Below are 21,177 nucleotides of genomic sequence, written 5' to 3' on the forward strand. Positions count from 1 at the left end.
GCAGGAACTTCCTCACAGTGAGTTGACTTCTGGAAGCCAGCTGGGTAAAATAGAGAGGCAGGAAGCTTTGCTTTTCTGGGGATAGGAAGGTCACTTGGGATGCTGTGTCCAGCAGTGCTCACAAGAAAATGACCTTCCTGGAGGGTGTTTGCTTTGATTTCATCTCATTGATGGTGTACCCTAAGGAGGTTAGGAGGGTTTTGACAAAGAGGAGGTCCTTGAGGAGCTTTTTTTGCAATCTGCTGAAAGAGGCAGTCACCCAGATAAGGATAAATTTGTATATTTTTATGTCTGCAAAAAGCTATGGCCAGGGCTAAGCATTTGGTGAATATCCTGGGAGCAGTAGATAAGCCAAAGGGTAGCGATGAGAACTGAAAGCGTTGTGAGCCTGCTCTGAAGTGAAGGAATTTCCTGCAGGATTCCCTTATGGGGATGTGGAGGTAGGCATCATTTAAGTCTAGGATAACTAACCAGGCATTTTTTATCAGCATAGGCAGCAGCTGCTGCAAAGTTAGCATTTTAAATTTGGGGACCACCAGGAAGGAGTTCAGATTGGATAGATCCAGGATATGGCACCAGTGACCTCCTTTCTGGGAACAAGGAATAGTCTGGAATAAAAGCCTTTGCCTGTTTGATCTGAGGGGACAGGTTCTACTGCCCCTGGAATATGAGAGTTTGGACTTGTTTCAATGCCTATGTCCACTGATTTGGAGGTAAGTCTGGGTACCCTCTTGGAATTGGGAGTTCGTTGAAGGAGAATTTGTATCCCTGAAAAATGATCTTTTAGACCCACTGGTCTTTTGTTAGAGAAAGCCAATTTTCTTTGCAGAGGGAGAGCCTTCCTCCTTGTTTTTGGTGAGTGAAAAGAGGGCAGAGGGGGAGGGGAGTCATGGAGAGTTTTTTCCATAAAGGGATGGCTTAGAGCTCCCTGCATTTGGAGCAGAAACGGTCCACTGTTTGGTTCTTTGCTGTTCCTGGGATAGGAGTCTGGGTGGTCTGTCCCTGCAGGGGAGTATCCATCAGTCTGAGAGAAACAGTAGTCAAAGGTGAAGATGTTTTTTTACCAAGATTTGGTAGTGTGAATGGCCTTGCTTCTAGGCCTAAGAGTATCCATCGGTCTGAGAGAAACAGTAGTCAAATGTGAAGATGTTTTTTGCCTAGATTTGGTAGTGTGAAAAAACTCCTTGGAAGCCGGTGCCTGTGTCACAGCTCCGAACCCAACCAAGGCAGAGGCAACCAAAGGCTGGGAAGATGAAAAAGATTTCTGCAGCATACTGTACTCTGAAAGGGTCTCAGTAGAGGCATGCGAAGGTATCAAATCGGGCATCAGGGGCTGAAAAGGCACCTCATGAATTCCGGAGAACTGACAACCTGCTTTGCGGTAGAGTCGTTGGAAGGCTTAGCCTTGTGTGGTCTGTCTCTATCTTTATCCTTGCATGTTTTGCATGTCTATGGCTGGTTGGCTGACAGATGCCATTTCAGAATGCAAGACAGAATAGAAAAATATCTGGCTACAAGAAGAGCCCTACAATGAATGGTTCTGTCATTAAAGAGGGCACAGGATTGGCAATGGGGGATGACGTGGTCTGGGCTTAAACAAGTGATGCAGTAGGAATGAAAGTCTCAGTGTGGTATTTGCTTTCCACAGGCAAGACAATTGTCAACTTTTTTGGACATCGGTTAGTGCAAGAAAAAAGGATCCCCACTGGGGTACTTAGCTTTAGACGTTTTCAGCTGTAATTCACACTCTGGTAGTGACTGACCATCACGCTTGTTTACTGCTTTTTCTACTGGCTCCACAGCAAGAAAGACTGTTGTAATGGCATCGGCTGCCTTCCTTTATAGCACTGATGTCCTGATGTCAGGCAGCAAGCGACAGCATCTGACGCAGAAAAACACTGACTCGGTATTCGGGCTGGCCGAGGGCTATCACAGCAGGGATAAACCACAGGTGATGACTGCAACAGTGAAACATGAAGAACATCCAGATAGATCCATTCACAGCTCCATTACATTCTATCCTAGAATTCTTAGCCAAGTTATTCATTGAAAGAGCCGCTGCAGCCACTATTAAAGTACAGTTAGCAGCAAACTCAATTTTTCACATAGGAGAAAATGGTTCTGCTATTATTTCAAACAGACTTTGCAAAGCATTCCTCAGAAGAACTACTCTAATAAGACCCCCCCCCCCCGCCATATAGAAACCAAGTTCCGCCTTGGGAATTGAATTTTGTTTTATCAAAAATCATCTCCCCTCCATTTGAACCATCTGCTACATGCAAATTTAAATATCGTTCATGGAGAACACTCTTTTTAGTAGCTATTACTTCAGCAAGGAGAGTTTCGGAATTACAGGCCTTATCTTCAAAGCCTCCATGCATAATTTTTCACAAATATAGAGTCTCTCTAGGCACTAACCCTTCCTTTTTACCTAAAGTAGTTTCGGAGAGTAACCTCAATCAGTCTACTGACTTACCAGTGTTCTTTCCAAATTTAAAAAAAAAGGGGGAGTACACTTTGCATCTTCTAGATGTTCATAGACAGCCATGTTTCTATTTGCACAGAACATCAGAATTTAGAAAGTCAGATCATCTGTTTATTTACTATATAGAGATTAAGAAAGGCCAACCAGTTTCTAAAGTAACATTATCCAAGTGGCTTTCACAATGTATATCTTTCATATACAATTCTAACAACAAGACTATAGCTAATACTATCAAATTTCATTACACCAGATCTGTATCTGCTTTTGTAGATTTCCAGGCTAGATTACCTTTGGACAGCATCTGTGTTCCAGCAACGTGGGCAAAGCTACATACCTTTATTACTCATTACAAGTTGGATTTGGCCTCTAGGAGTTGAGCTTCCTTTGGTTCTATGGTTCTGAGAAATCTTCTCCCATGAGCCACCCAAGAAACAGGTAACTAGGGACATGGTCCCACCAGTGAGAATAAAGACAAGATTGACAACATCATATAAAGAAGTTATGTACTTACCATAACATTCTATGTGTGTTGTCCTTCTCGTCCTTTATTATCACAACCCACCCACCATACCCCCCCTGACTGTACTGCTGGGTACCCCCCTGCCTATACTCCTGGGTGACTGAGCAGTTCTAGTTGGACCTTTTCAGGACCCTATAGCCTCAGAAATAATGAGGGCTCTTAATATAATAAGATTATTCATCTTATCACTGCTTGAGGGCAAACAAGATCTGAGGTGGTAGGGGAGTTGCATTATGGGTAGGGAAATGCCCATGAGCTTAGCTGAGGACCTCAAGCTTATGTACTGGCCAAAACAGATCCGATGAATCAGATCCGACCCACCAATGAGAATAAAGGACGAGATGGAAAACACATATGGAACGTTGTGGTAAGTACATAACTTCTTTTTTCTTGACATCCATGCGTCAAACACATAATAAAAATGATTATGACTGTGTCTCTAATCATAACCATTTTATTATATTTCAAAGACATGACTGCCAAGAAATTAATCTCAGAATGAAGCTGGACAGGTCAACCTTGGCAATTATGTTGAAAATGCAGGACAGTGTCAGTGTGTCAGTGGAAATGTTTTGTCGAAAGCACTTTGACCTCCGTTTTCTCCATTTTTCTGTAAACTTGGCATGTTTAAGTTTCGGGGGTGGCTGGAGCTGCAGTAGGGCTTTCCAGAGTTTTTGCATTCGGTTAATGTGCTGTCAAGTTATCAACATGATTCCTAAACACACAGTAAAGGGCTGTGGTCTGTGAGATGATCATCAAGCTTTGTAGTGCATGGAGCTTTATCTGTTCCACGTACTACTAGTTGTTTCAAAACGTTTGAAAGCCAGTAACACTCATAGCTCTGACAAATAGACAGTAGGCAAAAACAAATAATGCTTGTGTAGAACTGACAGTGTAGTGGTGACACTTCGTTGTGCCACATGTTTTGTTTGTAAGTGACAGACGTTTAAGCTGACTAGATTATGGGTGACACTTCGTTGTGCCACATGTTTTGTTTGTAAGTGACAGACATTTAAGATGACTAGATTACGGGTGGCACTTCGTTGTGCCACATGTTTTGTTTGTAAGTGACAGATGTTTAAGCTGACTAGATTATGGGTGACACTTCGTTGTGCCACATGTTTTGTTTGTAAGTGACAGACATTTAAGCTGACTAGATTACGGGTGACACTTCGCTGTGCCACATGTTTTGTTTGTAAGTGACAGACGTTTAAGCTGACTAGATTATGGGTGACACTTCGTTGTGCCACATGTTTTGTTTGTAAGTGACAGACGTTTAAGCTGACTAGATTATGGGTGACACTTCGTTGTGCCACATGTTTTGTTTGTAAGTGACAGATGTTTAAGCTGACTAGATTATGTGTGACACTTCGTTGTGCCACATGTTTTGTTTGTAAGTGACAGACGTTTAAGCTGACTAGATTACGGGTGACACTTCGTTGTGCCACATGTTTTGTTTGTAAGTGACAGACGTTTAAGCTGACTAGATTATGGGTGACACTTCGTTGTGCCACATGTTTTGTTTGTAAGTGACAGACGTTTAAGCTGACTAGATTACGGGTTGCCACATGTTTTGTTTGTAAGTGACAGACATTTAAGCTGACTAGATTATGGGTGACACTTCGTTGTGCCACATGTTTTGTTTGTAAGTGACAGACATTTAAGTTGACTAGATTACGGGTGACACTTCGTTGTGCCACATGTTTTGTTTGTAAGTGACAGATGTTTAAGCTGACTAGATTATGGGTTAAGCAAAGTAATTCCTTTTCTTCATACACATTTCCCTTATTTATTTATTTATTTTTATTTATTTATTTATTTACATTTGTTGACCGGGAGTGTCCGACTGGATGTAGGTCCATTTTCAATGGAGGCCCGGGGACAAAAGCTCCACAAGGAGATGTTGCCCAAGTTCAGAATGGAATAAAGAAAAATATGGATAGGGTAAAATGGAACTACAAGCTGTGTTTCAGAATTTGAACCCAGTAACTAACAGGGCCTTGCTGTTGCAATTACTTAAGTGAAAAAGGATGTTTATTTCAAGAGGTTCTCCCGTTCAATTCTAGGCTTGGGTTGGGAGTGCCTTCTGTGTGGAGTCTGCATGTCCTCCCCACAGTAGAGTGGGCGTTCGAAAGACATGCGTTGAATGGGCATGCCTTCGTTGAAGGTTGGGTGTCGGGCTGGCAACTCGGCACCATAAAAACCAACTACCAATCATTAATGGACCGGAGTTCCGCTGTGGAGACCCCTAACCGGGAAAAGCCGAAAGACAAACAACAACATTTCCTGTTGTGAAAAACCTGGTGATGTGAGTGAGATGCAGTAGGAGTTATCTGGTTAGTGAAGAACACGGAATGCCAATTAATGTATTCTTAAGTGTCAGAAGTAATAATCTATATCTTTTTGAAACAGGAAGTTCTCTAGTGACCCTATTTACATATTCTGTGTGTTCATCTCTATGTGTGTGTGTGTGTGTACGCGCGTGTGTGTGTGTGTGTGTGTGTGTGTGTGTATGTATGTGTGTGGTGGGGAAGTGTACTTGCATGTGTGTGTGTGTGTGTGTGTGTGTGTGTGTGTGTGTGTGTGTGTGTGTGTGTGTGTGGTGGGGGGTGTGCTTGCATATATGTGTGTGTGTGTGCTCACATATATGAGTGTGTACATGTGCGCATGCATGTGTGTATGTGTGTGTGTTCACATATCTGTGTGTGTGTGTGTGTTTGTGAGTGTGTGTGTACATGTATATGTGTGTGTGTGTGTGTGTGTGTGTGTGTGTGTGTGTACATATCTGTGTGTGATTGTGTACATATATATATGTGTGTGTGTGTGTGTGTGTGTGTGTGTGTGTGTGTGTGTGTGTGTAAGAGGTTTACTTGCATGTGTGTGCATGTATGAATGTATTTGTATTTGTGTTTGTTTGTGCTGATAATGGAATTTGAAAGGAACAGCTTATTCAAATATGGAAATGAGCAATCCTGTTTATTCATTTTTCTTTTTTTCACACTCTTTGTGTGGAGGCAAAAGAAGTGATTGGTCAGAGCTAACAAAGTAATTTTATTATGAGTTTTCTTAACATGTGATGAGAAGTAAAAGCTTGAGTCCAGCCATACCCAATTAATTATTTTTATTCCTCCACATGCTGCATTGTAGTAGAGGTGTGTCCCTTCCTCTGTCAGTCATTGAGAGTACTAGAACCAGAGTATAGAGCTCAGGACTCAAGTGTATAAGTTAATTTGAAATGAACTTTCTATGGCTCTTCTGAGCATCAGTAGAAACAAACAAAGCAAAGGATGGGAAGGAGGACTGGAGCTGCAGATGGTCAGCTCATCACAATAATGGAATACCTGCATTCTTAGTTAAATAATGGTCAGGTGACTGATAAAAGGTGACAAAATAAAGATACAGAAGGTACTGGGATGGAGTTCTCTGAAACACTCTACAAGTGGGTAAGAAGGTGAACTAGTGGATGTCTTATAGCATTAGCTTTCTGACATCTACTTTTCAGAAGTCAAGGCCAATGTCAAAGCCTCTGGCTGACCAAGTTTGCAGATGATTGCAGTCTGATAACAGTCATCTTATCACCCCAAGACCCCCCCTCAAGACACTGACATCCTACAGAAAGGCAAATGACTGCTGCCGAAGCCATGGCTTAAACTTCAGTGCCAAAAATGCATAAATGTACCCTTTAGGAAGTCATCCACCCTAGAAAGCTATCTCACTGATAATGTACTCTTACGGGAGTGTAACCTGATTGATAACACACCCCTAAGAATAGAACCAGTAGTCAGGGATGTGGATAAGCATGTAGATAGTAACCTGGCTTTCAATCAACATGTTTCTAAGGTGGTAAGGAAATCATTCTATATTGCTCAACTTATAAGCAAGAGCATATGGCACCTAGGTCCAAGGAGTTCATTGTTCCACTGTATTTGGACCTTATTAGGCCCATTATTGAGTTCAGTGCCACCTTTAGTGTGTACCTGACCAGGCACTTGCAACAACTGAATATCCAAAGAGGCACCTCACAAAAAATATAGGGCATAAAAAGCATGTCCTCTGCAGATCGCCTCAGACCCTATCTGTATACTCTGTTTCTTACAGACTGTTGAGAGATGGTCTATGCCTGTCTTACAAGGCATCCTTGGATCACACTCTGATGGACCTTTTGAATATCTGGAAAATTGAATAGCATCAAAATGACTCTAACTAGGGAATTAAACTTTGCTTGTGACATAAATATGACACACTGAAGGGACATGTGTGTGTCTCAGGGAATTCCCCTTCTCTGGAACAAGCCTTCCATCTATGTGAAGCGGAGCTCCTCCCCAACCCTATTCAAAGGAAACCAGGATGAGGGGATGGGAAATGGGAATTACACCCATGGTCTACCCCTTATGTATGCAATGAACAGAGGCAGCCTGTACATTCTACCCAACATACATATATGTCTTGAAATTAACTGTAAGATATATAAACTTATGGGGTGCAATTGGGATGCTTGGCTAGTTTTATAAAGGTCCCAGTGGTCATTACCCTAGTATACACCTGTAAACTTGTGAACCAACACTTATGCATCTTAAGTGTCAATTTCTGTACAGGTAGACAGGCATAGCAGATACATTTTGGTAATGATAAAGTGAAGCATGAAATCTGCAAGGCTAAACTATTAGCAGTTTTCTAAGGATTATACAAAACAGTTGCATTCTCAGTGTTGTGATTCCGAGCTTGCAGTGCCTAAAACATAAAGTTTCAGAGCACGGCAACCAGAAAGGAGCATTTCCTAGCCAAGAGTCATTTTAGCGTAATACGTTGTGAGGATTTGGACTAGACTTACACTAAGAAAGTTACATGATATAGATGGCAAGTATGCATTTATCTGCAAAATTTGCTTGGATCAGTTAAGATATTTATTTGTATATCCCGGAATTCCAAGCTGAAACTGATCAGATCATCAACACTGAAAACAAACTTTGATGGCTATTTTCTGTATGTACTCATGTATATATGCATGTATGTACACATATATGTGTATATGTGGGGCAGGACATTATTTCTGCACATCTGCTACAAGACTTTGCCACGTTCACCCATTATTTATAGGTTCATAGGTTGGTACCAGGCTATCGGCCCTAGGGCCTACACAAGCCTAGCCATAAACAATTCTCTGGCTATTTCTTCCCACACTATTTACTTCCCTGGACCCCTGTCTAGCAGGGCGATTGATGTGATCCCTGGGGTGAATTTCCTTTCTTCCATCCAGTCATCAAGGTTCCTTTTGAAGAGGGCCAAAGAGGCACTCTGCTTGACATGCATGGGCAGTCTATTCCAGAGTCTGGGGAGTCTCTGGGTCAGGAACCTATTCCTCCAGCATGTTTTGTTTATTGTAATGACAAGGTTTAGATCCATGGAGTGTATGGCTCTGAGAGATTAGGATTTCTTTAAGTGTAGCATGTCCAACAGATCTGGGCTTGACATGGCCTTGTATGTTAAGCAGATATCGCCTCTGAGTAGACGATATGCAACAGAGTATAGCTGGAGTTTTTTAAGGCAGTCAGCATAGGGCATCTGCTTTAGGCCTGTGATTCTTTTAGTGAGGTATTTCTGTGGCCTTTCCAGTTGTTGCAGATGTCTTGAGAGGTACATACCAAATGGGGCATTGTATTCTATAATGGGTCTAATGAGGGATGAGTACAGTGGGACAATGTTATATCCTGGGAAATAAGGAGACCACACGGTTTCTGGAGTTGTAAGGCCTTTCTTTATTAAGAGCCTCCAGGTGCGCACCCATACTACATGCTCACCACTTCTGCAAGTCATCCATACACCGGAACCAACAAGTTACCAGAGAATACAGAACCAACATTACATGTTGCAATCCCCACAGTGCCCCTGCAGTACAACAACAACATTACCAGCCCGAATACTACATTCCTCCCCTTTTAAGCTATGACACAATTCCCTCCATAAGCAACACTAGGGAGCAAGTTCAAAACAATGCATTTAGTCACTTACTTCTAAATAACGGGCTAGTTATTAACTGGGTACCATACAATCTAGCTATGTTGTTCTTGTAATCAATACATGCACTTTTTTTTAACATTGATAGTCCTTCAAGTAACTAGGTTTAACCAGCACACACTTAGAACGGCGCAGTGGTACCACCTTAGGTGACTCCGGTGTCACAGTTACCACTTCCGGTATCGGTGTGTCCATCCCTGGAACGTTTGGATCCTCGGGAACCTCTCCTTCCGCGTCCCGGCGGTCTCCCTTGATTGGCGATCCTCCGGCCACTGCGAGCCCTTGTTCCAAACTTAATGGTATTTCCGGGGCTGGCAGTTCCATGGAGTCCTTCTTCTGTTCGCTCCGCAGAATCTGGTCTACATGTCTCCTCACCAAGAAATCTCCATTCAACCTCACCTGGTACGATAATGGACCTGTACTCTTGACAATGAACCCTGGAATCCATTTAGGTCCATAACTAAAATTTCGCGTCATCACTGCATCTCCCTCCAGAAAACTTCTCTCTCTCCGTCGTCGATCATGACATTCTTTTTGCCTCCACTGGGTCCCCTCTACCTTAGCTCGGACGTTGGGATGCACCAGATCCAGCGTGGATCTTAATCTCCGTCCTTGCAACATCTCGGCAGGTGACAAACCCGTGGTAGACTGGGGTGTGATACGGTAGTTGAATAACACCCTTGACACTTTTGCTGCTATACTTCCTTCTCCAGACTTTTTCATCATTGCTTTAAAAGTTTGGACAGCCCTCTTAGCACAACCGTTTGAAGCTGCATGGTATGGTGCTGATGTGATGTGTACGATGCCATTTTTTTTCAGAAAAAACTTGAACTCTTCACTCGTGAAACATGAAGCATTATCGGATACAATAGTCTCTCGTAGTCCTTGGCTACTGAAATTCTTCCTCAAGCATTCAATGGTAACGAGGGAAGTGGGTGTTCTGACCGGATAGGCATCCATCCATTTAGAATGAGCATCCATGATTATCAAAAACATGGCCCCCATAATAGGTCCTGCATAATCTATATGAAGTCTCTGCCACGGTCTACTCGGCCACTCCCATGGATGTAGTGGCGCCGCCACAGGCAAGTTGCGATGTTGTTGACATGTTTTACACTCATTCACAACGACTTCAATATCGTGGTCCAACTTGGGCCACCAGAAATAACTTCGGGCTAAGGCCTTCATTCGTGTGATGCCCACATGACCTTGGTGCAACTGCTGTAAAAGTGCCCCTCTTCCTGGGGACGGAATTATCACTCGTGCCCCCCACAATACGCATCCAGCTTGCACACTCAGTTCTGTTTTTCTCACCTCATAAGGCCGAAAAACTGGATCCGTTTGTTGGACTGGGCAGCCTTGCTGGACCCACTGAAACACTCTAGCTAGCACCGGGTCTTTGCGTGTCCATTCACTCAGTTCCCTGGCAGACACCAACGTGATGTCCTCCATCATCAAAACTCGGTCCTCCGCTTCCTCATCTTGAAGATGCCCTGGTATCGGCAGATGACTTAGCGCGTCCGCATTACTATGGTGTTTTCCGGGCTTATAAACAATCTCGTATTCATAAGCTCTCAATGTTACAGCCCATCTCTGAATGCGGGGAGAAACCATCTGCGGCACTGCCTTCATCTCGTTGAACAGTGACAACAAAGGCTTATGATCGGTGCAAATAGTAAACCTCCTTCCATAGAGGTATTTGTGAAACCGTTTAATTCCAAACATTACAGCCAAACCCTCTTTATCTAGCTGGGAATAGTTTGACTCCGCTTGTGTTAAAGTTCGTGACATGAACCCAATGGGTCTTTCTTGTCCATCTGGCATCCGGTGTGCCAACACAGCCCCTAACCCATAAGGTGAGGCATCACATGACAAAATTAAGTCCTTGTAACTATCATAGTGCACCAAAACCTCTGAAGACTGCATTAGTTCCTTTGACTGTTCAAACGCTCTGTCCTGTTCCTCTTGCCACGACCACTGAGCCTCCTTCCTTAATAGCTTATGTAAAGGAGCTAACAGTGTTGACAAATTTGGCAGGAACCTGTTATAATAGTTGAGTAAGCCTAAGTAGGCTTTCAGCTCTGTAACATTTGTGGGTGCTGGCGCCTGTTGAATGGCTTCCACCTTGTTTGGCAGGGGGTGTAGGCCCGATGCATCCACCTTGTAACCTAGGAACTCTGCTTCCTTTGCCAGGAAAGCACATTTACTCCTCTTCACTCTCAGACCTGCCTCTCGCAGTCGTCTCAACACCTCGTTCAGCGTCTCCAAATGCTCTCGAATGTTCCTACCCGTCAACAGAATGTCGTCTAAATACACAGCCACCCTCGGCATTCCTGCCACCAGTCCCTCCATTATTCTCTGGAAAATAGCTGGATTCGAGGAAACCCCAAAGGGTAAACGATTGACTTGGAACAAACCTTTGTGTGTGGTAAGGGTGACATACGCCTTTGACCCTTCTTCCAGCACTACCTGTTGATATGCCTGACTGAGGTCCAGTTTACTAAACCTTTCACCTCCCGACAATTTTTCAAACACATCCTCCACCTTGGGCAAGGGATACTGCTCCAGCTTTGAGACTTGGTTCACTGTTAACTTGTAATCACCACATATGCGTACAGTACCATCTGGCTTTAATACAGGAACAATTGGTGCGGCCCATTCCGCAAACTTTACTGGTTCAATTATACCTTGCTTAGTGAGTCGCTCCAACTCAAACTCAACTTTCTTCTTCATTGCTTATGGTACGGGTCGGGGTTTGTAAAATCTTGGCGTTACGTTTCCTTTAACATGTATTTTTGCTGGTGGACCCCTCCAGGTCCCCAGTTCCTCTTTGAAAACTTCTTCGTTGTTCTCCAGCACCTCTTGCAAGGTCATCCCCTGCTGTTCTATTTTATGGAGCTGTAGGCAGTCCAGGTCCAGCTCATTTAACCACGCCCAGCCTAACAGGTTTGGTCCCTTACCTGCTACCACCATGACTGGCAACTGTTTGACTTGGTCTTTATATTTCACAGTTACTTTCACCATCCCCACTGTGGGAACTATTTCACCGGTATATGTTCTCAAAGTCACTGAACAGTCCTGCAGCTTCGGAGCTTCTCTGGGCCATAACTTCCCATACTCAGCCTTTGACAGAACTGTCACACTACACCCCGTATCCACTTCAAACTGCACCATTTTACCATTTAAGTCCAACTGAGTTTTAATAGGATCAACTTTTTCCCACCTGGCCTCTTTCATGTTGAACATCGTAAACACTTCCTCTTCGGCCCGGGTTTGTTGATCTGTACCTTCACGCATGTGGTGTGCATACTGACGTTTTATTTTTCGGTTTCCCTTTCTGTCCATTGTACTGCTCTTTTCCTCCCCCTTTTTCGGCTGGTCCCGAGAGGGCGTTGAGCGGCACATTCTTTTCACATGGCCCTTTTTTCCGCAAGCATGGCATTTTTCGTTTAAAAAACGACAGTTCCGTGACAGATGTTCACCTCCACACCTGTAACAAGCATACTGACCAGACTTCCCTTGTGGTTTATGCTCCCTGACCACTTTATGCACTGGCAGAGGGGTAGCACTCCTGCTCCCCACCCCTTCAATGGTTCTTGGTTGTAAATCACGAATGTCTTTATTCGCTGTCTCTATGGCCTGTGCCAACTTCAAGGCCTTTTCAAATGACAAGTCAGGCTCCGCTAACAATCTGCGTTGTATGCGGTCATCTGCAATGCCACATACGAGCCTATCTCATAGCATTTCTGTCAGTCTGTCCCCATAATCACAATGTTGCGCCAGTTCCCTCAACACTGCGACATACTCCATTACCGTTTCATTGGCCCTTCTAGTCCTTGAATTTAACTTGAACCTCTGGACTATTGCACTCGGCTTCGGGTTATAATGTGACTGAAGCAAGCTCGTCAACTCTGTGAACGATTTGTCCCCCGGTTTATCCGGACTCAATAAGTTCCTCATCAGACTGTACGTCTTGCTGCCCACCGAGCTCAGCAATATGGCTCGCTTCCAGCCCGCTTCCATTATCTGGTTTGCCTCAAAAAAATGTTCCAACACTTCACAATACTCCTCCCAGGTCTGTGTCTGACAGTCGTATGCAACCAGTGACCCCAACATGGAACCAGACATCACTCCGGCCGGACCAGTCTCTTCGTCATCCGACATGAACTGCACCCCACCGTTTTCACTCGCAGCGGACTCGGAGGCATCCCATCCTCGTCGCCAATATGTTATATCCTGGGAAATAAGGAGACCACACGGTTTCTGGAGTTGTAAGGCCTTTCTTTATTAAGAGCCTCCAGGTGTGCACCCATACTACATGCTCACCACTTCTGCAAGTCATCCATACACCGGAACCAACAAGTTACCAGAGAATACAGAACCAACATTACATGTTGCAATCCCCACAGCGCCCCTGCAGTACAACAACAACAACATTACCAGCCCGAATACTACAGACAATGACATCCTTTTTCTGGATGAAAAGCCCTTCGTGGTGAGGTGTGCCACATAGAAGGATTTCCTGACTGTTGTGGCAATGTGGTTATCAAAGGTGAGACCACTGTCCACCTGTGTCCCTAAGTCTCTTATCACACTTTCTGTGTTTAGTGTACTGCCACCTATGTAGCAATTCATGGGTACATGTTTTTTTCCCAAAGGGGATAACTATACAATTCTTGGCATTGAGCTTGAGCCCATGGCCCTGGCACCAAGCATCTGTTTCTGTAAGGCCCTTTTCTAGATTATCCACATCATTTAAGGATTCAATAATGGCTCCCAGTCTGCAGTGATCTGTGAACTTTGTTAGCCACAGTCCCTTAGTGTTGGCCTGTACTTCAGAGAAGTAGATGCCAAACTTGAGCGGTCCCAGGACTGAACCCTGAGGTACTCCACTTGTCACTTTTCTGGAGCTGGATTTGGAGTGAGCTACTTTTACAGTGTGAGTTCTGTCAGTAAACCAGTTGGCAACCCATCAAGTGATGTAGGGATTAATGCCCAGCTTAGTAAGTCTATCTATGATTCCAGAGTAGGGGATGGTGTCAAAGGCATTGGTGAGGTCCAGATAGGCTATGTGAAACATCTTACCCTCATCCACTGCTCTGGAGACTGATTTGAATTTTTCCTCAAAAATTGCTGAAACGTAGAAGTAAGAAAAAAAAGCTTTTCTACAAAATTTGGGTGTACATCATTGTACACCTTCAATACAGTATAGCACCATAAGTCTTTGAATATCAGGGTGATAGTGTAACTTTGCAGCCATTGCCACAGTAACATTCTATCAGATTCTAGCAGGTTTAATTCCATTTGTAATGGGGGGGGTTGCCACTGCCCTTATCCTGCAACCTCTCCCTTAGACCTCCCACTCACCTTCTTAAAAAACTATTCATGGTATTTGGGGGGAGAGCTTTCATTACAAAGAGAACAAACAAAACAATCTATCCATTGTACTTCCTGTTAAAAAGTACATCCAAATAGTGATTTCTGTCACTGCAGAACTGGGAGTAATAGATGTAGCTCCCGCAGTCACTGCAGAACTGGGAGTAACAGATGCAGCTCCAGCAGACACTGCAGAACTGGGAGGAACAGATGCAGCTCCAGCAGTCACTGCAGAACTGGGAGGAACAGATGCAGCTCTCGCAGTCACTGCAGTACTGGGATTAACAGATGCAGCTCCAGCAGTCACTGCAGAACTGGGAGTAACAGATGTAGCTCCCGCAGCAGTGTAGGGCAGTACAGAAACCAAGGATTACAGAGTAAAGGCGACACTCAACATTCTGATCCCACATTTAACACAGTGTTCAGTGTTCTACTTAATCTCCAGAGTTTGATATCAGCATTTCATCACTTAGAATTATGGAGCTCACACATGAACAAATATCCTGTACGAAGCAAGTAACTTTAAACAAATAACATTAAACCAATTTCAAACAAGAAATTAACCCATTCAAAAACATTTTTGTTTCAGCATGGTGCATGCAGTATGTACATGAATGAAGCAGTTTGATTGCCTGATGTACTTCCTTAGCGATGCACACATTGTTGAGTGATGGTCACTGCATAACACTCTCATAACAGCATAAATCTCAGATTGAGTGGAAAGTGACCAGGAAAAGAAGGGGACAACTAAGCAATGATACTCCACCAATCACATCAGTCCGCATAAGGAGAAACTTAGTAGACAGCGGGGGAGGAACTTCTATCTTTTTCCTGCAGTAATCGGTAGTTGACAGCTAATGCTTTTGTATGCCTACTTGTTCCCATTGCCAGTTGAAAGGAAATTTCAGGAATTATTGCGTAGGTTCAAAGGCTCATAGGTGTTTACTAGGCTAATGACCACAAGGGCCTTTTTAAGCCTAGCCATGCATCCCAAATCTCGGACGAGTTCTAGTACCCTTGATAAGTGTAAGCATGGGCCTGGGAGATGAACCATTTGCAGGTTGCCTGTGTCCATTAGAGACATAGGTGGCAAACCGGGGATGAATTTCCTGTTCCCCATCCAATTTTCCACATTACACTTGAATTGGGTTAAGAGAAATTCTGCTTCACATGGATGGGGAGCCTGCTCCATAGATGGGGTAGTCTTTGGGTTATATACCTATATCTCCAGCAGGTCCTATTTATATCACAACCAAAGTTTAAGTCTTTAGAACAGGTAATTCTGGTACTGTTTGTTTCGTGGATATGCAGGATGTCCATCAGAATGGTGTCTGACAATGCCCTGTATGCCAGGCATATATCCCCCTTCAATAGCCTGTCAGAGACAGAAAACAGAGATAGGACCTTGAGGTGGTCTGCATAGGACATATTACTTATGCCCTGCATTTTTTTAGTGAGGAACCTTTGTGGAAGTTCCATTTGTTGGATATGCCTGGCTAGGTACATACCAAAGGGAGCACTGTAGTTAATGATAGGTCTGATGAATGCCGAATACAGTGGAACGATGACTTTCTTGGACTTAGATGCCATACCTTTGTTTATAAGTTGTTCAGCATAGAATGATTTCCTCACTACAGTAGACACATGATGGTCAAAGGCTAGATTACTGTTTATGTGTGTGTTCCTACGTCCCTGACAACTGGGTAAACTCTAAGGGGTGTATTCTCAATATGATACTTACCAGGGGTGGATGACTTCCTGAAGGATGCAATTAAGTATTTCTTAGCATTTAATTTTAGTCCATGGCTCTGACACCAATTGTTTCCCTGTGGCATTTGTGTCATTGTGAGATTCAAGTGACAGCTTCCAATTTGCAATCACCTGCAAATTTAGTCAGCCAGAGACTACCGAAATTAGGCTTGACTTCAGAGAGGTAAATGCCAAAAAGGAGAGGTCCAAGGATTAATCCCTGAGGGACTCCATGTGTGACTGGCCTCTTTGTAGAGGTGGACTACCCAATTTTAACATCATCAAGTACATACTGAACACCTACAGTAAATTAAGCAAATTAACAAACAAATGCATTGTTTTTCATGTGAAATACGTCCATTTAGTATTCAGATACTTTAGTATTAGTCTGACAGTAAGCAGTATATATTTGAATAAGATGGCCTGCATAATGTAGCACCTCTGTCACTGTATGTATTTGAACTTGACTCCTGCTGTGCTTACATTGGCTGTAATATGCATTAAATAATTTTTTTATTAGTATTATTAGTTCTACATTAAAAGTGTTCTTTGGCTTCATACTTACAACAACTCTCAGTTTCTTTCTGATACCATCAGATACAAACTTTCCCCTGACAGAACCTTTCACTTCTATTTCCACTTCTCCTAGTGTTAGCGGTATAACGACGTATGGCGCAGATGCAGAAGACTCGCCTTGAATTTTATAGTCCTTGAAATATTTTGTGTTCGCTGTTGCTACGCTGCATATTAGTGGATTGTATAACAGCTGTACTCTCACCTAAGGCAAAGAAAAAAAGGCAGAAGTCATTAATTAAAAAAAAAAAAGTAAATAAAGCTAAAAGGATACTGATGCATAGACCATCAAAAGGAACTGATAATCTTAAAATGGAGGAAAAGGCTCATAGTCGCTCCAATTCCAACACCTGTTAAACTAAGCATTCTTTATGACATACCGCTGTAAATCATAACGTTTGGATTTACTCACCTTATAAGTTCTTCTGTCTTATCTATTGTACCTTTTATCATTAAGAAAGCCTAGGCTAGTCTAATGGCAACATTGCATGAAATCTTAATGTGCAACAAAAATACTGATATATGTTGCCAGAATTGCTAGGAGCCTTCGTCTTCACACTACACTTCATGCATCGATTCCTGCAACAATTCTGTCTATGGAGAGCCATTCATTTGTCAGCTGTTCATTGTTTTCTTCACACTCTTCACTCAGAACTTAAAAAGGAAGCAGTAATACCCATGAAAGTGTGCGTTATTGGATAAATAATATCTGCTCAGGGGTGTTGTGAGGACACATGCTGTAGGTGGATGGTCCCTGCACCCCTGGATGGGTAAATATTTTCCTAGTAAGACACGCACCCTGGAGGGCATTATTGCTCCTGGAGAATAGGTTATCTCTTAAATAGTTTTGTATTTTTTGACTATGTACTTTTGTTGCCCTATGAGGGAAGAGTTGTACAGCCCAACTGTTTTGGGCATGTACTGTGATGTGCAGTATCCTCAAGATAGGAGAACATGGACCACAGATGGCATGCCATGGCAGGGCTAGCCACTTGACCATGTAAAATATGGCTCTAGATGATTCGGTCATGTTGACTAATGTCACCAAAATGGGCATGGGTAGTTACTGGTGATAAGTGGGTTGAGGACCTGGCCTACCTAAGCCTGGGACCCATGCTAACTGTGGGAGGAGTGTATTTGCCCCTATTGCCAGTGTGTGCTCATCATAAAGCCCAGCAGCCCTGGATCAATAAGCTACTGGCTGGCCGGTGTCTGGTTACCCAGCCTGGGTTACCTGGGATAGCTCTGTTGAGCGAAAAGCTGGATATAAAACCAATCAATCTGCCAAACATGAACTGAGAATTGCTACATTTAATGTAGGTTCACTGCCAGGATGCAGCTAGGAAGTGGAAGACATGATGATACGGAGAGGCAGGACATTCTATGTATCCACGAAACAAGATGGAAAGGCAGTGCAGCAAAATCACTTGGCTTGGGATCCAGAGTCTACCACTCAGGAGGGTGACAGGCTAGAAATGGTGTGGGAATTTTGGTTAGAGAGAGGCTTCAGAAGGCAGTGAGGGATATCATCAGAATTAATGACAGACTCATGATAATCAGATGACAATCAGACTCGAGTGTAATGATGGGGGCTGTATTCATAATCTCAGCCTGTGCCCCACAGCAGATTTATGATAGTGAGGAAAAGAGTGCATTCAGACAGCAGTTGCAGGACCTACTAGATGAAGCAGGACAACATGAATTGCTGTTGATAATGGGTGACTTGAATGCACACATCAGGACAGACAGAACAGGATATGAGGACTGATTGGGTCCACATGGGTGGGGCAACAGGAATAAAGAAGAAGAAGAAGAAACCATTCTAGATTTCTGTCTGGCAAATGGCTTGATAGTAGCCAACATGATTCAGAAAGAGATACAGTCACAAGATTACATACAAGAGTAGCCAACATGCAACTCAGGTAGTCTTCCTCCTAGTAAGGAAAATGCACTGGGGTAAAATTCATGATTGCAAAGTCATCCCCAGTAAAACAGTTGCCCCACAGTATACACCACTGGTTGCTATAATCAGCTGGAAGCAGTGGTCACAGAAGGCTCTAAGGTTAACAGAGACCAGGCTGAAGACCTGGAAGTTGACTGGAGAGAAAGTACAACAGTTCAAAGAATTACTCAGGGCTCTAGCACCCCAAGAGGAGGAGGAGATAGTTAGAGATGAAGAAAGAATGGCAGCACCTCAAAACAGCATGCGTTAGAACTACAGAACAGATATGTGGCAAAGCCAGGTGTGGAAATAAGGTACATAAGGAAAGCTGGTGGTAGAATGCAGAAGTCCAGGAAAGGGTCAAAAGAAAGAAGGAGCGCAGGAAAAAAATGAGAGATAAAAAAGACCGACCAGGTTAGGAAATCATATTGGTTTGCTAACAAAGAACCTAAGAAAGGGGTTACAATAACAAAGACTAGAGCATTGAAGGCATTGCATAAGCCAGTGCATTTCTTCGTGCCGGTGCCAAGCTGGGATAAATGGGGAGGGTTGCATCAGGAAGGACATCCGGCGTAAAACATTTGCCAAATAAGATATTTGGAAAACAATTAAGATTTACATATCAGATCAGTCCAGGCCCGGGTTAACAACGACCACCACCAGTACTGTTAGCCAACAGGGTGCTGGTGGAAATTGGGCTACTGGTGGCTGAAGGAGGAGAAAGAGAGGAAGGCAGGAAGAGAGGAGAAAAGTTAGGAGTGTGGTAGTGAGGGTAGGAACTTTGAATGTTGGTAGCATGACTGGTATAGGGAGAGAGCTAGCTGATATGATGGACAGAAGGAAGGTTGATATATTGTGTGTGCAAGAGACCAGGTGGAAGGGAAGTAAGGCCAGGTATATTGGGGGTATGTTCAAATTGTTTTATCATGGTGTGGATGGGAGGAGAAATGGCGTAGGCATTATCCTGAAGGAACAGTATGCTAAGAGTGTTTTGGCGGTGAAAAGAGTGTCAGATAGAGTGATGTTTATGAAGCTGGAAATTGATGGTGTAATGATGAATGTTGTCAGTGCATATGCTCTGCAAGTTGGGTGTGCGATGAATGAGAAAGAAAAATTTTGGAGTGAGTTGGATGAAATGGTGATGACTGTACCCAGGGTGAGAGAGTAGTGATTAGAGCGAATTTCAATGGGCATGTTGGTGAATGGAACAGAAGGGATGAGGAAGTGATGAGTAGGTATTGTGTTAAGGAAAGGAATGCAGTAGGTCAGATGGTAGTGGATTTTGCAAAAAGGATCAACATAGCTGTGGTTTTTTAACAAGAGGGAGGAGCATAGGGTGACATACAAGAGTGGAGGAAGATGCATACAGCTGGAATATATCATATGCAGGATGGACAGTTTGAAGGAGATTGGAGACTATAATGTGGTGACGGGGGGAAAGTGTTGTTAGGCAGCATAAAATGGTGGTCTGTAGAATGACGTTGGTGATCAAGAAGAGGAGGAGGAGAGTGAGGGTAGCACCAAGGATCAAATGGTGGAAATTGAAAAAGAGTGATTGTGGAGTTCAGACGAGTTAAGACGGGCACTGGGTGGCAGTGAAGAGTTACCGAACAGCTGGGTAACTACAGCAGAGCTAGTAAGGGAGACTGCTAGGAAGGTGCTTGGTGTGATATCTGGACAGAGGAAGGAGGACAAGGAGACTTGGTGGTGGAATGAGGAAGTACAGGAGAGTATACAGAGAAAGAGGTTGGCAAAGAAGAAGTGGGATTGTCAGAGAGATGAAGAAAGTAGACAGGAATATAAGGAGATGAGGTGCATGGCAAAGAGGCAGGTGGCAAAGGCTAAGGATAAGGTGTATGGGGAGTTGTATGAAAGGATGGACACTAAGGAGGGAGAAAAGGACCTGTACCAATTGGCTAGACAGAGGGACTGAGCTAGTAAAGATGTGCAGCAGGTAAGGGTGATAAAGGATAATGAGGGAAACGTACTCACAAGTGAGGAGAGTGTGTTGAGCAGATGGAAAGAGTACTTTGAGGGGCTGATGAATGAAGAGAATGAGAGGGAGAGAAGGTTGGATGATGTGGGGATAGTGAATCAGGAAGTGCAATGGATTAGCAAGGAGGAAGTAAGGACAGCAATGAAGAGGATGAAAACTGGAAAGGCTGTTGGTCCAGATGACATACCTGTGAAAGCTTGGAGGTGTTTAGGAGAAATGACAATGGAATTTTTAACCAGATTATTTAATGAAATCTTGGAAAGTGAGAGGATGCCTGAGGAGTGGAGAAAAAGTGTTTTGGTACCGATTTTTAAGAATAAGGGTGATGTGCAGAGCTGTAGTAACTAAAGAGGGATAAAGCTGATCAGTCACAGCATGAAATTATGGGAAAGAGTAGTAGAAGCTAGGTTAAGAAGGGACGTGATAATTAGTGATCAGCAGTATGGTTTCATGTCAGGAAAGAGCACTACAGATGCGATGTTTGCTCTGAGAGTGTTAATGGAGAAGTACAGAGAAGGTCA

The 21,177-nt window shown here is 43.5% G+C and overlaps 1 protein-coding gene across 1 annotated transcript in view; it reads right to left on the minus strand.

Moving 5' to 3' along the window:
• LOC122812307 (complement C3-like) overlaps positions 1 to 21,177 on the minus strand; it is a 2,177,376-nt gene that overhangs the window by 1,058,000 nt on the left and 1,098,199 nt on the right. Inside the window, exon 21 of the mRNA XM_044084710.1 lies at positions 16,711 to 16,923. Within this exon, the coding sequence (XP_043940645.1) occupies positions 16,711 to 16,923 (213 nt within the window). The remainder of the gene's footprint in view (positions 1 to 16,710; positions 16,924 to 21,177) is intronic.

This window comes from Protopterus annectens, chromosome 9.part0 (genome assembly GCF_019279795.1).
Source record: "Protopterus annectens isolate FY-2018-M chromosome 9.part0, PAN1.0, whole genome shotgun sequence".
NCBI classification, from domain to species: Eukaryota; Metazoa; Chordata; order Ceratodontiformes; family Protopteridae; genus Protopterus; species Protopterus annectens.